General features: G+C 34.4%; 2 protein-coding genes across 3 annotated transcripts in view; both read right to left on the reverse strand.

The window, feature by feature from the left end:
* Positions 1-20,718, reverse strand: part of LOC143245377 (uncharacterized) — a 217,510-nt gene that overhangs the window by 66,594 nt on the left and 130,198 nt on the right. The gene's annotated exons all lie outside the window — the stretch shown is intronic.
* On the reverse strand, positions 12,314-19,774 carry LOC143236995 (uncharacterized). Its single transcript, XM_076475780.1, has 5 exons — positions 19,675-19,774; positions 17,938-18,175; positions 15,351-15,786; positions 14,320-15,261; positions 12,314-12,821 (listed from the first exon to the last, which is right to left on the reverse strand). Exons 2-5 carry the CDS (start codon positions 18,115-18,117, stop codon positions 12,451-12,453), a joined length of 1,929 nt encoding a protein of 642 aa, XP_076331895.1. The 5' UTR covers positions 18,118-18,175; positions 19,675-19,774; the 3' UTR covers positions 12,314-12,450.

Genomic DNA, 20,718 nt, shown 5'->3' on the forward strand with positions numbered 1-20,718 from the left:
CACTAGTCATTTATAAGGTAGTACTTATCAAACAACAGCTAGTCATTTATAAGGCGGTACTTATCAAACAACAACTAGTCATTTATAAGGTAGTACTTATCAAACAACCACTAGTCATTTATAAGGTAGTACTTATCAAACAACAACTAGTCATTTATAAGGTAGTACTTATCAAACAACAGCTAGTCATTTATAAGGTGGTACTTATCAAACAACAACTAGTCATTTATAAGGTGGTACTTATCAAACAACCACTAGTCATTTATAAGGTAGTACTTATCAAACAACAGCTAGTCATTTATAAGGCGGTACTTATCAAACAACAACTAGTCATTTATAAGGTAGTACTTATCAAACAACCACTAGTCATTTATAAGGTAGTACTTATCAAACAACAACTAGTCATTTATAAGGTAGTACTTATCAAACAACAGCTAGTCATTTATAAGGTGGTACTTATCAAACAACAACTAGTCATTTATAAGGTGGTACTTATCAAACAACAGCTAGTCATTTATAAGGTGGTACTTATCAAACAACAACTAGTCATTTATAAGGTGGTACTTATCAAACAACAACTAGTCATTTATAAGGTAGTACTTATTAAACAACAGCTAGTCATTTATAAGGTGGTACTTACCAAAGAACAACTAGTCATTTTTAAGGTGCTACTTACCAAACAACAACTGACTATTGATAAGGTGCTACTTACCAAACAACAACTGACTATTGATAAGGTGCTACTTACCAAACAACAACTGACTATTGATAAGGTGGTATTCACCAATGCAAACTAACGTGGCAGGTGTTTAGTTCAGAGAGAGAGAAATCAGAGAAATTCTCTCTCCAACTGCGATATTCAGGAACGTTGTGGTTCCTCTTCGTCCCCTTTCGTGGAAGGTTATTGAATTTACGTGTTTTTTTTTCTTTTATTTTGACTCTTTTTGGGTGAAGGAGTGAAGTTGGTCATAATTAATATTCATGAGCGAGGCAAAGGTAGCACCGGAGAAAACAGCCAGAACTCGTCCAGAAAGGCAGATAGATGTCAAAGTAAATATGAACATAAACGCGAAACGACCCGATTCAGGGCATGACAATAAAGTTGCCTGGGCTGGGATCTAAAGATCCAATGCCTAAATTTTTGCTGTGAGGGGAAACGGGAGCGCCCCGAGAAAACCCACTTTCACAGGACAGGCGCCGAAAGTTTTACCTGTCCTGTGCCCGAGACCTGAAAAAGAAAATACATATTATTTACGTGAGGTTTGCCCTTTATGTACGTTGTTGTGTGATTTGTGATTCTTGAAATATGTTGTAAGGTGAAGTATATTTAGTTGGTACACTAGTTAATTTGTAGAGTGATGCCGTTAGTTTGTTTCTGTGTTCTGCTTTTAAATAATATTTATGTGATATTTCCGTTAGTCTATTTCTTAGTGTTGGTAAGTTACTGATTTGATGTACATAATTTACTGGAGTGTATGATGGTAGTCTGAATACAGATCTTAGTATTCTGTTCTGTTGAACTTGGATTTTCTGGAGTGTGTTATTTGACATTATGTGTGACTTGACATCCACACCCTATTAGTGGACGGATGTGAGCTTTGTATATTTGAATAATGGTGTTCGGTGAACATTTCGATTGTCTACTGGTTAGAGTCATTAGGTGTGAAATGCGTTTTCTAATTGATGAGTGTATGTTGTTAACATGTTTTTTTCCATGTTAGTTTTGTGTCGAAAGTGATACCAAGTAATGTGATGTGTTTGCTCATGTTAATGGGCGTATTTCCGAGTGATAATTTTACTTTTTCTAGAGTTTTTCTTTGTCTTTTTAGTTTCCTGTAAAAGGTGATAGCTTGTGTTTTGGTTGGATTTAGAACTGATCACCACTTGTTACTCCAGTTCGAGACGTTGTTAAGTGATTCTTGAACGCGAGACATGGCCATTACTGGGTTTCTGGAGGTACTCCAGATAGCAATGTCGTCTGCGTATTGTAAATTATGAGTGTATGTTAAACTTGGGAAAGGTATATCGCTGACAAAAATAATATACAGTAGTGGAGAAAGGACTGATCCTTGGGGCACTCCTGCAGTTATATTGAACGATTTGGATATAGTTTTATTCACCAAACAACAACTAGTCATTCATAAAATGGTACTTACCAAACAACACACTAGTCATTAATAAGGTTGTACTTATCAAACAACAACTGACCATTAATAAGAGGGTACATACCAAACAATAACTAGTCATTAATAAGGTTGTACTTATCAAACAACACACTAGTCATTAATAAGGTTGTACTTATCAAACAACAACTGACCATTAATAAGAGTGTACATACCAAACAATAACTAGTTATTAATAAGGTTGTACTTATCAAACAACAACTGACCATTAATAAGAGTGTACATACCAAACAATAACTAGTCATTAATAAGGTTGTACTTATCAAACAACAACTGACCATTAATAAGAGTGTACATACCAAACAATAACTAGTCATTAATAAGGTTGTACTTATCAAACAACAACTGACCATTCATAAAATGGTACTTACCAAACAACACACTAGTCATTAATAAGGTTGTACTTATCAAACAACAACTGACCATTAATAAGAGGGTACATACCAAACAATAACTAGTCATTAATAAGTTGTTTATTAAGCAAAAGTCTTATCATTAATAACGTGTTACTATCAAATGAAGGTTCTTAATAACGTGTTACTATCGAATGAAGGTTCTTAATAACGTGTTACTATCAAATGAAGGTTCTTAATAACGTGTTACTATCAAATGAAGGTTCTTAATAACGTGTTACTATCCAATGAAGGTTCTTAATAACGTGTTACTATCAAATGAAGGTTCTTAATAACGTGTTACTATCGAATGAAGGTTCTTAATAACGTGTTACTATCGAATGAAGGTTCTTAATAACGTGTTACTATCCAATGAAGGTTCTTAATAACGTGTTACTATCAAATGAAGGTTCTTAATAACGTGTTACTATCGAATGAAGGTTCTTAATAACGTGTTACTATCGAATGAAGGTTCTTAATAACGTGTTACTATCGAATGAAGGTTCTTAATAATGTGTTACTATCGAATGAAGGTTCTTAATAACGTGTTACTATCGAATGAAGGTTCTTAATAACGTGTTACTGTCCAATGAAGGTTCTTAATAACGTGTTACTATCGAATGAAGGTTCTTAATAATGTGTTACTATCGAATGAAGGTTCATTCGTATATAGTGTCGCTATCTGGTGCATGAAATTTCCAATGTACATAAAAGTGAATCATGTGATTCTAAATGGCTAAGGATAAAACCATAACATCCAAGCATTGTTAACAAATGACGATGTGGGAGACAAACAAGTTATAAGAACAAAATGGTATTTAAAGCAGGTATTGTTAAATACATAGGATCCAAACTAAGTTTTGTAAAGGATTTAATATTATTTTAATATATATTTCACTTTAATGTTTATAACTTATGTTGTTAAATGTGTATTGCGCAAGTCGGCTGTTTTCTAAATTTCTAGAAGATTCTTCAGAGCAAGAATCAACAAAATATGTTTCATGAAAGCACTTGTGTATCTTCGAATATTGTTGGGCCAAGTGAATTTTCGAGAATCTCGCCTAGTGAGTATGAAAGCTGGGAATCGCAACACGTGGAAAGACAATTATACAGAATATTGTTGGATTGCTACAGTCGTATACGATAAGTTACAGAAGGTATAATTGTAATAAGCGCTTATTAACCAGAAAACTACAGGTATTTAACTAGGAGCATTGGTATATCCGAACATTACAAACTTCAGCGAATTAACTTTGGATGTTAGTATTTCTAGAAAGACATCAGATATTTTAGCCATGAAAACAAACAAACTCATGTGCGAAGAGTGGATCTAGCTCGTATTCACGTCAAGTGAAGTATATCTCCGTGTTGTGGATCTAGCTCGTATTCACGTCAAGTGAAGTATATCTCCGTGTTGTGGATCTAGCTAGTATTCACATCAAGTGAAGTATATCTCCGTGTTGTGGATCTAGCTAGTATTCACGTCAAGTGAAGTATATCTCCGTGTTGTGGATCTAGCTAGTATTTACATCAAGTGAAGTATATCTCCGTGTTGTGGATCTAGCTCGTATTCACGTCAAATGAAGTATATCTCCGTGTTGTGGAGCTAGCTCGTATTCACGTCAAGTGAAGTATATCTCCGTGTTGTGGATCTAGTTCGTATTCACGTCAAGTGAAGTATATCTCCGTGTTGCAGATCTAGCTAGTATTCACGTCAAGTGAAGTATATCTTCGTGTTGTGTGTGGATCTAGCTAGTATTCACGTCAAGTGAAGTATATCTCCGTGTTGTGGATCTAGCTAGTATTCACATCAAGTGAAGTATATCTCCGTGTTGTGGATCTAGCTCGTATTCACGTCAAGTGAAGTATATCTCCGTGTTGTGGATCTAGCTCGTATTCACGTCAAATGAAGTATATCTCCGTGTTGTGGATCTAGCTAGTATTCACGTCAAGTGAAGTATATCTCCGTGTTGTGGATCTAGCTAGTATTCACGTCAAGTGAAGTATATCTCCGTGTTGTGGATCTAGCTAGTATTCACGTCAAGTGAAGTATATCTCCGTGTTGTGGATCTAGCTAGTATTCACGTCAAGTGAAGTATATCTCCGTGTTGTGGATCTAGCTAGTATTTACGTCAAATGAAGTATATCTCCATGTTGTGGATCTAGCTAGTATTCACGTCAAGGGAAGTATATCTCCGTGTTGTGGATCTAGCTCGTATTCACATCAAGTGAAGTGTATCTTCGTATTAACATAATAGTAATTCCCTCGTTGTGGACCTGAACCGTTGATAAAATATTCAGTTTCAGACCATATAGAACCCTGAATATTGTTTGTGAGTTTGTAAATTTTTGTATATAAATAATTATTTGTAATAACCGTTATTATAAATTGTGTCATTGTTTGTATATTAAAATGTATTTGTGTCAAGAAAGAAAATTGTTTGTATCAAGATTGTTGGCAAATGTGATACATTTAATGCATATTGACATATAATTAACATCTAAATTAAAATTAAAATATCCAGCTGTTTGAAATCTTAATATGTAGTGTGCGTAGCTAAATAAATCAGAGACTCGTCCGAGATGGAAGAATTCTCATAGCTAAGCCACATCAGGCTGTCTGCTGTGTTAACTAAGAGAGATCGAACCTCTGATTTTAGCATTGTAAATCTCTATTTACCGCTGCTCCAGCTAGAAACGACTAGTCTGACATAACTTATAAAATGTAATAGCATTGTTAAAGATGAACAATGTGAGATATAAACGACGTATCACATTGGGTAAAATGTTTTTCTCTGCTACTAGAAAAAATTGAAATGTTTCTGTAATTTGACGTTAATTTTTAAAATGTTGAAAATTACTGATTGCCTCTAGTTATGAAAGATTTGTTCAAAAGTTTCTTATATATATATTGATAGAGATAAGTCATGAATCATTTAGCTCTTATGTGATTTGATGAGAAAGTTTATGTTGAGATGCTACAGGAATAGAAATACTAGATGATTTATTATCTTCTTTGGAGGATAATACTTCTGTTGCCAAATTCGCTGATGGATGTGGCATTGAAAGACTACATTAAAAACATTAGTCATGAAAAAATAACAGTCAGTTAGATTATCTTTGGGTTCACACCATATAATGGGAACTAAATCTAATGTACTGGCTCTCTTATTATTTAGCTACAGTGTCAAGCCACATATACAAACAGTACAACATACATGGAGTCCAATGCTTTACTTGTCCACTAAAAATAGTGGTACTAAACTACCTTTACCTTATATGTAATGTTTTCCCTTCATGAGTATAGTTTATTTTCAACAAATGCAGCAGAAATTGTTTGTGCGATTTCTGCGCTTTCGGTCTTCACTTGAACTGGCGGCACCCATCATTTCAAATGAGGTTATAGAAAACATAAGATAATTTGTTTATGGAATGAGAGTTAAAACAACAACAAGAAAATTTGTGAATTTGATTATATCGCGGAATGATGCGAGGAAGAAGGTCGGACTTTGTTTATACACAAATCGAGGTGAAGTGACCAACTGAGTGAGTGAGAGATCACTGGTGACCAACTGAGTGAGTGAGAGGTCACTGAAACAGAGGCATCTGATTTCGTCCCTTTTACGCTCAGTCCAGGGTCTTCTTGAATGTTCTTGCAAACCGAGCATGTGAAGGTTTCATAATTTTCGAACGAAACAGGTGAACGTAAGAACGAAGCAGAAGTGACGCATTTGCCTACATTTCATCGATAGCAAATAGCGTATATGAGCAATGTCGTTGGAACTGTGCACCAACACAATAAAATTAGTCAGAGCTTGAAGTTATCAAAATATAAACTCTCCAACTTAATTTTACAGAATAAATCCGTGTAAAGTACTGAGTTGACTTCATGGAATTTCACCTCTTAAAATATTGAGATATTAAAATAACTCAAAATTGAAAGGCCATGGTAAAATTCTGACTACTACCAAATTACTTCAACTTAGATTTTTCTCCATAAGAATATTTTATGTTGTTCAATGCTATTAAGAAAAGAGGAGGTGAGATAAAAATGGCGTGTTATCAGAGAAAGACGAAGTTGAATCTAAGTCAAGAGTTTTAAAGAAAGAAGAAATGGATGTAAACCAGGTATTATTAATGAAAGAAGAAACGGAATTAGACATGAGAACATAGTAGGAGAAGAAAATAAAAGAAACTACAACATGGAGACATGATACAATACGAAACTACAATGCACAGTTACGAAAGAAAGTGTTCGTACATCTGCCTCCCGAGTAGTTTTTTGCTCATAACTTAAAAAGTATCACGAGTAGGCTAACAGACATATGGTATATTATAAATATTATACTAACACACATCTACTTAATTTTTTATGTAAATTAAACGAAACATAAACTGTTTATAAACAAATAACCAAAAATAGGAGGAGCAGAAAGTGTTCGTACAGTTCAGAACGTGTGAGAAAACTAATATTCCCGTAAAATTTTGTTTAGTTTGGCGAATAAACTACATTATACCATTCAGAACTAGACACTTGGTTCATAATTATTGGAATTTAGCCAGCAAAAAATGTACTTCCGGCAATTTAGAGCCGTCTCCGTCATTATCTGCTTGGTAATCATGGCGAACAGGAAACAACTGTCCAGTGATTTAAAAAACCGAATTATTGTGAAATCCCAGTCTTGGGTGTCTCTTTCCGGTATTGCTACATAACTTAATGTGCCGAAATCTACTGTTCAAAGCATAATTGCCAAGTTTAAGCTTACAGAATCAACTGCTAACCTCCCTCATTTTGAATGCCCCACCAAAATTCCAGAGAGAACCAAAAGGAAGGTTCTCAGATAAGTTAGTAGGAACCATCATTTAACACGTAATGACATATAAAAACTGGTAAGGGAAACTGGGGTTGAAGTAAGCACCTCTAAAGTTACGAACATGTTACGTTCTTCTGGGTTCAAAGCATGCCGTCCTCGTAGAACTCCATATTTAAAGCCTGTTCATTTAGAAGCACGATTGAGGTATGCAAGAAAGCATGTAGATAAACCCTTTACTTATTAGAAGAGTATTCTTTGATCAGACGAGACTAAAACCAAGCTTTTCGGCCAAAATGATGTTCGCTATATTTTCCGTAAGTAGGGGGAACGAAATCTTCCAAAGAACACCATTCATACAGTTACACCCTTGTGCAAATTAATTAAAACAAGATGGAAAATTACGACTTTTTCAATTTTTTTGCGTTTTATTTCTGAGAATCCAAACATTACTCACAAATTAATACATGGTATGAACGCCTTTATTTCTCAGAAGATCATTAATCCACTTTTGCATCGAGTCCACGAGTTGACTGCAATCTTTATTAATTTTTGGATCGCGGTACCACACCTCAATTATGGCCTCAATTAGCTTATCTTTCGTAGTACACTCTTTTCCCTGAAGTTTTTCTTTACAAATCGCCCAAAGATTTTCAATAGGGTTTAAGTCCGGAGAGTTTCCAGGCCAGTCCAGCACTTTTATTTGCATTGTAGTTATAAAATTCTTCACAAGTTTCGATGTGTGGCACGGAGCCAGATCTTGCTGAAAATGCCAGATCCATCTGGAAATCTCTTTCTCAGTTCTGGAACAACTCTTCTCTGCAAAACTTTGACTACTGTGGTCCTCGCATCATACCTTCTACGATATGTATGCCTCCGACGCCATAGTAGCTGAAAAAGCCCCAAAACATCTTCCTCAAAGGATGTTTTACGAACTGATTGATGTGAGATTTTCGAAGTTTCTCACCTGGAGATTTGCGAACATGCAAACGTCTTTGATCCTGTACGAAGAAATGAGTCTCGTCACTGAATAACACCTCCCTCCATTGTTCTTGCGTCCAGTTCTTGTATTTCAGATCCCATTGATACAATTTTTTCTTCATTGAGTTGGTAAGAAGTTGTTTTTGACTGGTTTCCTTGCCCTTCTAACGCAATTTCGAATGACGTAATATTCCTCAAACTTTCGTCATATATATCCCAAAAATAGATCGACCGTACTTCAAAACACAGCTAATGACGCGTGAAAAATGACAATTAAAGGAAATCAGCGGGTCTAGTGAGCCTATACAGGCCGCAATGCTGAAAATATTGTAAAATGACCATTTGCTTCAATAAATTTGCACAAGGGTGTAAACACGGAGGTGGATCGATCATGCTATGGGGTTTCTTCAGCTCTTCTGGTGTAGGCAGTCTTCACCTCGTCAACGGAATCATGAAAAAAAAATAGTACGTTGATATATTAGGCACTTGTATCAAGAATGATGCTTGAAACTTGCGGCTTGGGCATCGTTGGATCTTCCAGCACGACAATGACCCTGAGCACACATCGAAATATGCGCAATCCTGGTTGCAGAGGAGCCATATAAGCATTCAGGAGTGGCCATCGCAGTTACCCGATCTCAACCCAATTGAAAACGTTTGGCATGAGTTGAAGACCAGGGTTCATCAGCGTCATCCAAAAAATTTGCAAGAGTTGTAAACCTTCTGTAAAGAAGAATGAAAAAATACCATTCGAGTACTGTCAAACGATCATGGAGAGCTATGAGGAGAGATTGTGCCAAGTAATTCACCTGAAAGGCTACACAACTGACCATTAAAGTAGATGCACGAACACTTTCTGCTCCTCCTATGTTTGGTTATATGTTTATAAACAGTTTATTTGTCTTTCAATTTACATAAAAATTTATGTAGATGTGTATTAGTATAGTATTTATAATATACCATACTTTCATTATCCTAATCATGATACTTTTTAAGTTATGAGGAGAAAACTACTCACGACGCTGGGGTACGAACACTTTCTGTCATAACTGTATCAGGAAAAGACAACAGAAAAAGTACAACGTAGAGACAAGGCAATAGAAGAAACTACGACATAACAGGAGAAGACAACAGAAGAAACTAAAACATCGAGATAAGATAACAGAAAAATCTACAACATGGTAAGACGACAGAAGAAACTACAATATAAAGATAACAGATGATGTAAAAACATAATAAGCCATAGTAAACAAATCAGTACAGGAAAAATTGTTATAAAGAGAAGAAAAGACAATAGTTTTTATTTAAAGTAAAAGATAAAAAACATTTTAGACACCCAATACTAAGTGTTATTTAATGTAAAAGATAAAAAAATCCTAGTCACCCAACACTAAGTGTTATTTAAAGTAAAAGATAAAAAACATTCTAGTCACCCAACACTAAGTATTATTTAAAGTAAAAGATAAAAAACATTCTAGTCACCCAACACTAAGTATTATTTAAATGGTAAATTTTAAATACTTATCAGTTTCTGTGTTTATCTTTCTTTTCAAGAGGGAACACTTTTCAAAATTTACATACATTTTTATCGATTGTATATAATAAAACTTTCTTTTATTTTGTTCACAACTTTTCACGTAATATTCTTAGGCGATTTAGAATTCATGACAATAAAAATTAATTAAAAGGGAATCACGAGAAAATCTATAAGGATACTAACCTACACGCACGTGACTAAGCAATTAGAAATTTAATAAAGAAATTTACCAGTAGACTGCGTCCCCTGCTGATACAGCGGTAAGTCTACGGATTTACACCGTTAAATCAGGGGTTTGATTCCCCTTGGTGGACGTAGCAGAAAGCCCGATGTGACTTTGTTATAAGAAAATATAAACACACAGTAGGCTGTTGAATTTGGGAATGTATAAATAAAACTTTTAGTATTGGAATTCATTCTATTTTAAAGAGGGAAAGTAATGAATCCAGATAAAAATTAACACCTTTGTAATTGTTACAAATAGGGTTATGTTTCGTAATAACAGGGATTATTTTCTTTTCTTTTGTTAACGTTGTCTTCTCTGCTGAGTATTTTTACCTTAGACGAGTCCAAAGAACGATTGTTCGTAGACGTGTGTTTATAAACATGAGATAGAGATGTTAAGTGTTTAAATGGACAGGAAGAAAGTTGTGTGTTTGTTTCTTTAATGTAAGAACTTTTGTAATCTGTACATTCATTTATATCCGTATTTACTGAAATATTGTTATCCATAGACTTTTCGAAATATAACTAGATTAGTTAGATTCCAGATAGATATATAAATTGTTCTTTCATGTTAATTACATACATTTTAGTTGTTTTTAACCAGATTTTTTTTATAGCATAAGATGAATTTAGGAGGAATGGTAAAATACAATAAATTAAATATTCAGGAGAATAATTTTCTACAGGAAGTAATTACTTTATTAACAACAGTGATAGAGAAACTGTTTTGAACACAAACCTTAAGCCTAAGATTTTATTTTCTTTTTGAAACAATCGATGTTGAAAGTTGTTTGTACAAATACCACTATTTGACATACCTTATTTTTGGCCTTCGTCATGAAGCGATTTCCAAGAAATGTAAAGTCCGGTATGAGTGTTTTATGAAATACAGAGGTTTGTCTTTTTAACAAAAACATCTGAAGATAACAATTTGTTATCAACTTCTTCTTATATCTTCAATTTTATGGTTTGGTTATCTACTGCTAGAAGAAAAATGGACGAGAAGAGACGAAGAGGCAGACCAAGAAATATGTAAATGGATAACATCAAAGACTGGATGTTAGGGAAAAAGATGCTCCATGACAGTCAACAAGCAGAGGAAATAGAACAATGATGCTCCATGACAATCAACCAGCAGATGACATTATGTAATGGTGCTCCATGACTGTCACTTTCAGGTTACACAGAACAATACTGCTACATGACAGTCAAACAGCAGATCATAGTACAAAACATTGGTGCCCCATGACAGTTAACCAGCGCATGATACAGAACAATGGTGTTCCATGACAGTCAACCAGCACAGAAAAATGGTGCTCTGTGACAATCAACCTGTAGATGATACAAAACATTGGTTCTCCATGACTATCGTTTGCAAGTGACACAGAAGAATGGTGTTCCATGACAGTTAACTAGCAGATGAAGCTAAATAATGCTGTTCCACGACAGTCAAATATCAGATGAAACTAAATAATGGTGCTCCATGGCTATCACTTACAAGTGACACAAAAGAATGGTGCTCCATGACAGTCAATCAACAGATGACAAAGAACAATAGTGCTTTACAACAGTCAACCAGCAGATGGAACATGCAAGTGATTTGGTTTACATGAGATAAAACTCGTGAAATGTTTAAATTATTAAAAGCTGAAAAAATAACATCAACGATTTGTAACAAAAAAAGCTTTATAAAGTAAATTTTAAATTAAATTCTGTTAGCCTCTGTTCCTGTATCTCACGTAATGATGTAAGCTAAACCTGGTGAAACAAAGAATGTTTTATAAAGTAAATTTTAAATTGATTTCTGTTAGCTTCTGTTCCTGTATCTCACGTAATAATGTAAGCTAAACCTGGTGAAACAAAGAAAGTTTTATAAAGTAAATTTTAAATTGATTTCTGTTAGCCTCTGTTCCTGTATCTCACATAATATTGTAAGCTAAACCTGGTGAAACAAAGAAAGTTTTATAAAGTAAATTTTAAATTGATTTCTGTTAGCCTCTGTTCCTGTATCTCACGTAATAATGTAAACTAAACCTGGTGAAACGTTGGGATAAAAAAAAAAAGATTTTTTACTTAAAACCGATAAACGTATGTGAATAGAAAACATAGTTCTTTCTAATGTTTCCCGTTTTAAGCTTCGTCACAAAACTCCTTAAAAGACAACCGACTATTAACACACTCTTCAACTGCTTTTGCTTTAATTACCAACCATGTACATGTTGCAATTTAAAATGATTTTAGTATCTTCATGTGTGTGAAGCCTTATTCTAATTGGTTACCAGCGAGGTGCAGGTGTGGTCTCACTGCAACGTGCTACAAAGTTATTTTATGACTCTCCAGTAGTTCAATAAGCTACTCCATTTCAACATAGTGCACCTTTGTCCTGAAAACAGAACGATGGTGTATGGTTCTACGTCCCTGGTATGTCTGATAGCCATGGCTGCAGAAATCGGATGTTTATCATTGATGTAGTTTACTGTCTGACGTAACTTTTCAAGAGTCGCATGGTACCATTTCACATTGTGCCTAATTCCTCCAGTAGTGACGTATATACATTGGTTTTTGTCATCATCTTCGTCCACAATAGCAAGTATAGTTGAATCCAACTGGCATGGTGAATTTAAGGTTTCGTCTCCAATTACTTCAAACGTCAAAATCCCTTTCCTGGTGTCAAAGAAGTCATATTCACCATCTAAAAATAGCCAATAGTAGGTTAAGCAGTGGTTGACCAATGTGTAGAGAACGGAAAATATTAACACATAGTATTAATATCATAGTGAACAATAAATTATATTTTACAGTTCTTCTAAATTATCAGATGAATATGTTTCAACGTCCAGCACATTTATTAAGGTGATATTAGTTTACTTCTTCATTCAGATATTTCTACAAGCCCAAAAACAAACTTAAATTCTCAAATGTTGTTTAGGCCTAGGTTTGAAAATGACTTTATACCTCTGAAACAAATACTGAGTCTAACGTAAAATAAACCCATTTGTACGAACTCACTTCACTTTTCACATTGCTTGACCATTTATAACCTAAACTAATTCCAGGTATTTCGAGAACTAACTTTAACATTACATCAAAAATATACAGCTGGCTCTAAATTCAAATAAATTACAGAGTTAAAATGTAGCTTTGCAACAATATAATATAATGACAGGAAATATCACAAGAAGTTTTGATTGTTCAGATATATTTCACATCACATCAAGAAATCATATATTACAATGTCAACAGTAAGGAAGGCTTATATTATAGTACAAGTTACAGTTTCTAGAGTGAGTAAAGTTTATATTATATTACAAGGTACAGTTTCTAGAGTAAAAATGGTTTATATTATATTACAAGTTGCAGTCGCTACAGTAAGTTTTATATTATATTACAAGTTACAGTTTCTACAGTAAGCAAAGTTTATATCATATCACAAGTTATAGTTTCTACAATAAGGAAGATTTATGATAGTAGTTACATCTACTGCTTGAACCTATGTGTTTTTCTAACATAATGAGTAAACAAACATTACACACCAATAATTCTGTAGAACAAGAAAGAGAAATGAAGAAAACAAACATAAAATACTAATAGTTTTGTGGGGCAAGAACAAAAGTGATTTAAACAAACATAAAATACGAATACATATGTGGGACAAATAATACAAATGATGTAAACAAAAAAAAATACTAATAGATCTGTGGAACAAGTAATAGAAATGATGTAAACAAACATAAAATACGAATACATATGCGGGACAAATAATACAAATGATGTAAACAAAAAAAATACTAACAGATCTGTGGAACAAGTAATAGAAATGATGTATACAAACATAAAATACTAATAGATCTGTGGAGAAAGAAACTGAAATGAAGTAAATAAACATAAAATATTAATAGATCTGTGGAACAAGAAAGAGGAATTATTTTAACAAATATCTTTGCAGTATGGACTGAGAGATTTATTCATTGTTTATAACTACGATATGTGTAATGTATGAGCAATTTATTTATATGCAATTACTTAAATAAAAGGATACATCGAATTAATTGATTCGTTAAAAATGAAAACGTTTATAGTTCAGTATTTGTTTACATTCTTCGAGAATTTGAATTTCCCGTGTGGTAAAGTGATATGTTTGGAAGGTTGAGTCCAGTGAATACAAAGAATATTAATGACTTGGAACTTACTGTTATACAACAAGGCGATTCTACTGTTTCCACTTCCATAAACCATAGCTGCTTGTACCTTCGTCCCTCCTTTAGGATCTGCACCGGTGAATGTTTCATTGAAATGGCGTTTTGAAAATACGGTTGCAGAGGGATCGAAGAAATTTCTGTAGATATACAATTCAAAACCATAAAACAGAAGAAACCCTGTTTCAAGAGTGCCGTCTTCAAAATACATTCCTACTTTTGCAGCAGCATCAATTGACTCTGTCATTGTAATTTGGTCCACCAACGTATTCAATGGTTGAGTGGTATTAGCTAACTCAAAAGTATGAGTTTCGGTAATAATGGCTACCTGAGTTGTACTAGATGCTATTCTAGTGGTGGTTATCTCAGCGTTTGTAGGAGATTGTTGAGAAATGGCAGGGACGTTTAAACCAGTCGAGGGACGTGAGGCTGTAACACCTGATTGACTAATTTTATTGGTTAGATTTTCAGTTGATACATGAGTTTCGTGATCGACAGTAACTCCTTTTAATGTTGAATCCGTGTCTTGTTTTTCAGTCTGTAACTCAGTATCTGTTGGAACACCAGTCGTTGATCCTTGGTCAATCTGCACTTCAGCATTTGTTGGAGTTTCAGTTGTAGATCCTTCGTGAGTCTGTAACTCAGTATCTGTTGGAACACCAGATGTTGATCCTTGGTCAATCTGCACTTCAGCATTTGTTGGAGTTTCAGTTGTAGATCCTTCGTCAGTCTGTAACTCAGTATCTGTTGGAACACCAGATGTTGATCCTATGTCAGTCTGTAACTCAACATCTGTTGGAGTTTCAGTTGTAGATCCTTCGTCAGTCTGTAACTCAGTATCTGTTGGAACACCAGATGTTGATCCTTGGTCAATCTGCACTTCAGCATTTGTTGGAGTTTCAGTTGTAGATCCTTCGTCAGTCTGTAACTCAGTATCTGTTGGAACACCAGATGTTGATCCTTGGTCAATCTGCACTTCAGCATTTGTTGGAGTTTCAGTTGTAGATCCTTCGTCAGTCTGTAACTCAGTATCTGTTGGAACTCAGTATCTGTTGGAACACCAGATGTTGATCCTATGTCAGTCTGTAACTCAACATCTGTTGGAGTTTCAGTTGTAGATCCTTCGTCAGTCTGTAACTCAGTATCTGTTGGAACACCAGATGTTGATCCTATGTCAGTCTGTAACTCAACATCTGTTGGAGTTTCAGTTGTAGATCCTTCGTCAGTCTGTAACTCAGTATCTGTTGGAACACCAGATGTTGATCCCATGTCAGTCTGTAACTCAACATCTGTTGGAATTTCAGTTGTAGATCCTTTGTCAATCTGTAACTCGGTTGTTGAATGTATCTGAGAGGTGATTTGACTTTGGCCATCTGGTGGTAACTGAGTGGTAAATTGGATTTCTGATGAATGAGTTGTTTGGATATTCGTTGCAATGATATTCTGAGCAGCATTGACAACCTAGGAAGAAAATCAGTCATATACGTTAGTATGAGTCTAACTAAAACGGAATTATTTAACGTTAGTCTAAACCTATAGGTAGGTGTAAGTACTTAATGAGTTGTCTAAACTAATGTTTTGTCAGCATGAAACCGAACCTAAAATAACAATGATGACTTAGATGGGAGAAAATGATCGTTTAGTGTAAAACTGAAACTAGAATAACTCATAACTTAGAATGGAATGATTTGTTGGTTGACATAATATAAAAGAATATTTGACTAACCTAAAACAAAGCAATGAATAGTGAAACTATTAGTTGCAAATGGACGGCTGATCCTAGCTTAGGCGTGAATGGAAGTGTCTACTCCTTAGACTAAGGCTATGGTAAGTGTCATTTTTAATGAATTAAATCTAAGAACAAACTGCTAATTTAAAACTAGAGTAAAAGTAACATTTATTAATGCCCTAACTTGTTATTAAGTAGTAAATTTCCTACGAGAAAAATATTAAAAAAGACATAAATGAAGGCGTTAGGTTTAATGAAAGAAGCATTTAATGGGAATAATTGTATTTTTTAACGTTAAATCACAGTGAGAAAGTTAATTGTATCAAATCCTTCTTTATAAATCCTCAACAGCATGTTAACGATACGAAATAAATATTAACATATTAGTTTTGAAGTTACTGGATTAGCACATACAATGTTTTAAAGAATATTTATGGTAACTTGGAATGTTCTTACACTCTTTTGTCTACAGAGATCCTGTTTTGGAATAGTGAATACAAATCACATTGTTATAAACTATAATATAAATAAATTATATTTTTAAATACAATATCAGTGAAACCTAAATGTGGCTTAAATGTCTTCATTACTAGAACTTCGTCCTGAGGGAAAGTAGGTTTCAGATAATTTTATTACTGGAGATTGTTTTACTGTTTATAGTTTGTTTGTTTGTTTTGGAATTTCGCACAAAGCTACTCGAGGGCTATCTGTGCTAGCCGTCCCTAATTTAGCAGTGTAAGACTAGAGGGAAGGCAGCTAGTCATCACCACCCACCGCCAACTCTTGGGCTACTCTTTTACCAACAAAAAGTAAGATTGACCGTCACATTATAACGCCTCCAAGACTGAAAGGGCGAGCATGTTTAGCGCGATTACGAAGCGAACCGCGACCCTCAGATTACAAGCGCACGCCTTAACGCGCTAGGCCATGCGAGGCCTCACTGTTTATAGTTAGACACAAATCTACATGATGAGTTATGTGTGATGTGTCCAACACAGTTATTGAAAACGGTAGTTTAGTGTTGTAAACCGTAAGGTTTATTGCTGAAATGCTGGAGTCATCACTGGAGATCGGTTGTGATAGTTTTGTTATTATTATCTGCAGTGTGTGCTTTGCCCACCACGGGTATCGAAAATCGGCTTCTAGCAATATAGCTCCACAGACATACCACTGTGCCACTTGGGGGATAGCTGTGATGGAGAGTTGGTTTTGAATATCTTCATTACTAAAGAGTGTTTATGATAGAGAGTTAGTTTTGAATATCTTCATTACTAAAGAGTGTTTATGATAGAGAGTTAGTTTTGAATATCCTCATTACTAAAGGTTGTGTGTGATAGAGAACTCTTTTCTGATGTCTTTATCAGAAAAGATTGGTTATGATGGAGAATTGGTTTGTGATGTCTTCATTACTGAAGGTTGGCTGTGATGAAGAGTTCTTGTTTTGCGTAACTATCATTACTTGGTTAAATGTATAAGTGTAAAAGTTGGTATTGTCTGAGTAGCAGTTTAAAACTAACTAGTTTTAAACGTTGAAAGATCCAAACATCAGACTACTGCAGAATTCTAATACTAAAGATTTAGGAGGTTAACCATTATGAACTTGAACACATGTATTTTATAAATCATTATAAAACAAATAGACTACATAGGGATATAGAATTCTTTCATGTTTTCTGACTGCCAGGATATTTAATGGTTTTTCAGTCAACTTCTTTTATAGCTACACCACTGTTAACTACTTTCTTTTTTCAATAGCTGTTTCCATAAGCTCAATGAAGTAATATCAAGTTTATTTTAATTGTCTACAAGACTTGCAAAACACACAACACTTTAATTTTGCTTTCAGAACACATCCTGTCGTTACCATGTATGTTCAGTTATACCTGATAGAAACTGTGTCCAGACATATATACAAGGTTTTCTGGCGAGAGGTTTTCCGAAGTTAACCTGCACTGGACAGATTTTGCAGAGATCGTTGAAATTGTTTTTATGTCAAAGGCCAGACAACGATCAGGACTAAGTAGTGCACATTTGAGACCACACTCACCCACATCTTTCACCATCGAAGTTTCAAATTCTCTACCTTCTGCGAAAGTAAACTCTTCTCGGAGATCCTCAGGACTAGAAAGAGAAAACTGTGGATTTCAGTAGAGCTAGAAATGTCAGTACAGATTACACAGATCGACAAGACCACAGCTAAGCCTTTAAGAGTTTCAGACATTTTGTGTTTGATCTGTCTCAGAGACACAAAGGGACAGAAGTTTTATCTAAACACGAACTACTTATGTCTGCACTTAATACAAAGGTCGATTTTTGTAAGGTAACCAAGCAACTCGAAAATGTGTTTTAATGTTTTACAAATTCACGGTTGATTTCTGTAAGACAGTAACTAAAGTTGTCACGCGATTATCAAATACGAGATACATTAGTGGTAAAAGTTTTTCTGTGAAACAAATACATTTATTTCAGTCAAAGAAGCAAAACGTGGATTTAGTTTTCATCTGACAACTTCTCTGATAATTGAAAACGAAGTACACATTTAGAGGACTAAACACACCCCTTTACCACACGACACCATGAACAGAGAGAAGGCTCGTTATAATGAAATTAGCTTGGAGCCAATGGAACGTTAAAACATGTATCAATTGTTTTTTCTTTTTCAAATATCAACTATGATATGTTTTTATCATCACAACTACAGCCGTTTCTATAAACCATTATATTCCGTACATTTACTGCACTATGTTTCACAACTTAGAATAAGTAATAAACTGCTTGGTAGTGCATAAAACCTACCAAACACTTTAATACAATATAACATGTACCATACATTGTCTAATATGGAATAACAAGTATTGTACTCTGTTTAATATGGAATAACAATTATCACACATTGTTTAAGATGAAATTACGAGAACCCCACAATGTTTGATAGTGCATAAGAAGTATTATACATTAATTAACAAGTACCATGGGTTGTTTAATAAGGCTTAGTAAGTATTATAGGCTGTTTAATAAGGCCAATCAACTATTACACGCCGTTCTGTAAATGAAGTAATAAGCTGGCTAGCATATAAAGTATTACACTGTAAATCATAAGACATAAATAACACATGACAGAGTTTAACAAGTTTCATATTGTGGGCCATAGTACATAACAAGTATGTGCATTGTACTATGTTTCAGGTACATACCGCAGACTACACCTAGTTATGGTTATGCTGTTTATAACACATTTCTTATTGGATATTACAAGGTATATATAACAAATATCTTACTATAACACCACTTATATCGATCTCCCAGTTTCATATACCAATTAGTAAATCTGTAAAACTTGTTAAACTTAAATTAGCTTATAATTAACTTTATTTCTTTTATACCTACTTATTTTTTGTTATAATTTACAGTTGAATTTGACAACTTACATTATCCGCTACTAAGATACGCTGTCGTAGGAAAACTGATACAAGTTATATAAGTTAGCGCAATACAACGTAAAAAGGCCTTAATAACCCGGATTGAATGCCAATACTTGAATTAATGTTATACTTATGAGTTCAGAACAACATTGTGTAAAAAACAAACAAACAAGAAACGTTGATGGATATATATATTACCTGTTAGAGTTCTGTTTGTTTTAAAGCGAACTACGTTGAGTTATCTTCGGTGTCAAGGAAAACCGTGTTTTAGTTTTACTGTTTATTGTTTTAGTTTTACTGTTTTACTGTTTATTCCATCGCCTATTTTTCCCACTTTTATCTGTTTATATAAATTTATCACGAGGTTTTGGATTGTGTAAATATCCCACATCGTGTAAAAATGGATATCGTGTGATGTAAGTTGTTCAGTCATCCCACCACCACGTATATCTATTAATACACAAAGCATTACAGCAGGAGATAAACAAATAGTAAAACGTTCTCTGAGTAACAAAACCTAGATTTAAATATAACATCACTTAGATAATTGACATAATGTGGTCACAAGGTCTGTTTTATCATTTAATATTTGGTTGTGCTTTATATGGTCTTGACAACTACTTGACATTATCGAGACATAAAGTACACGAGGGGCTAAAAACAGATAGGAATAAGTTTGTAATGTCACATGTGAATTAGGGCTTCCTGCAGTTCCATGGAGCTTCTCGGCTTCTTTCTTTGCACTTTGTTATACAATACCTTTCAGAAGTTTTCAATAAAGCTGGGATATGGTTTGTTGCCTGGTCAACATATGTTGTGGTTCTCTCCCTTCGAAGGTAATCTTTTACCTGAAGTACTAACATAAAACTTAAGATATATTTCAAACAAACTAGAGTATAAAATTTCCTTGTTATTTCACATCTACTCCATAGAGTGTATAATTATTACCATCCTTTATAGCCCTGTGGCATGGAACAGGGTGATTCTGGATTTACACTGGTCATCCCACCAAAGTGATCGCGACTATGACTGGTAAAACTTAGTGTATTTGTTAGGATTGACACTGCCTTTCACAAACTGGAGGCATCCCACTCACTGGACAGAAGTCCATACCAATACCACTTGACGTAATGGATGCTTCATGGTCGTATTCAAACATGCTAGATGAAATTCTTGTAGAAAGTCACTGTGCTTGTTAATAGAAAGAATAAAACTGTATATTAACTCCTACCATACATTTAT

This window comes from Tachypleus tridentatus, chromosome 2 (assembly GCF_004210375.1).
Source record: "Tachypleus tridentatus isolate NWPU-2018 chromosome 2, ASM421037v1, whole genome shotgun sequence".
NCBI classification, from domain to species: Eukaryota; Metazoa; Arthropoda; class Merostomata; order Xiphosura; family Limulidae; genus Tachypleus; species Tachypleus tridentatus.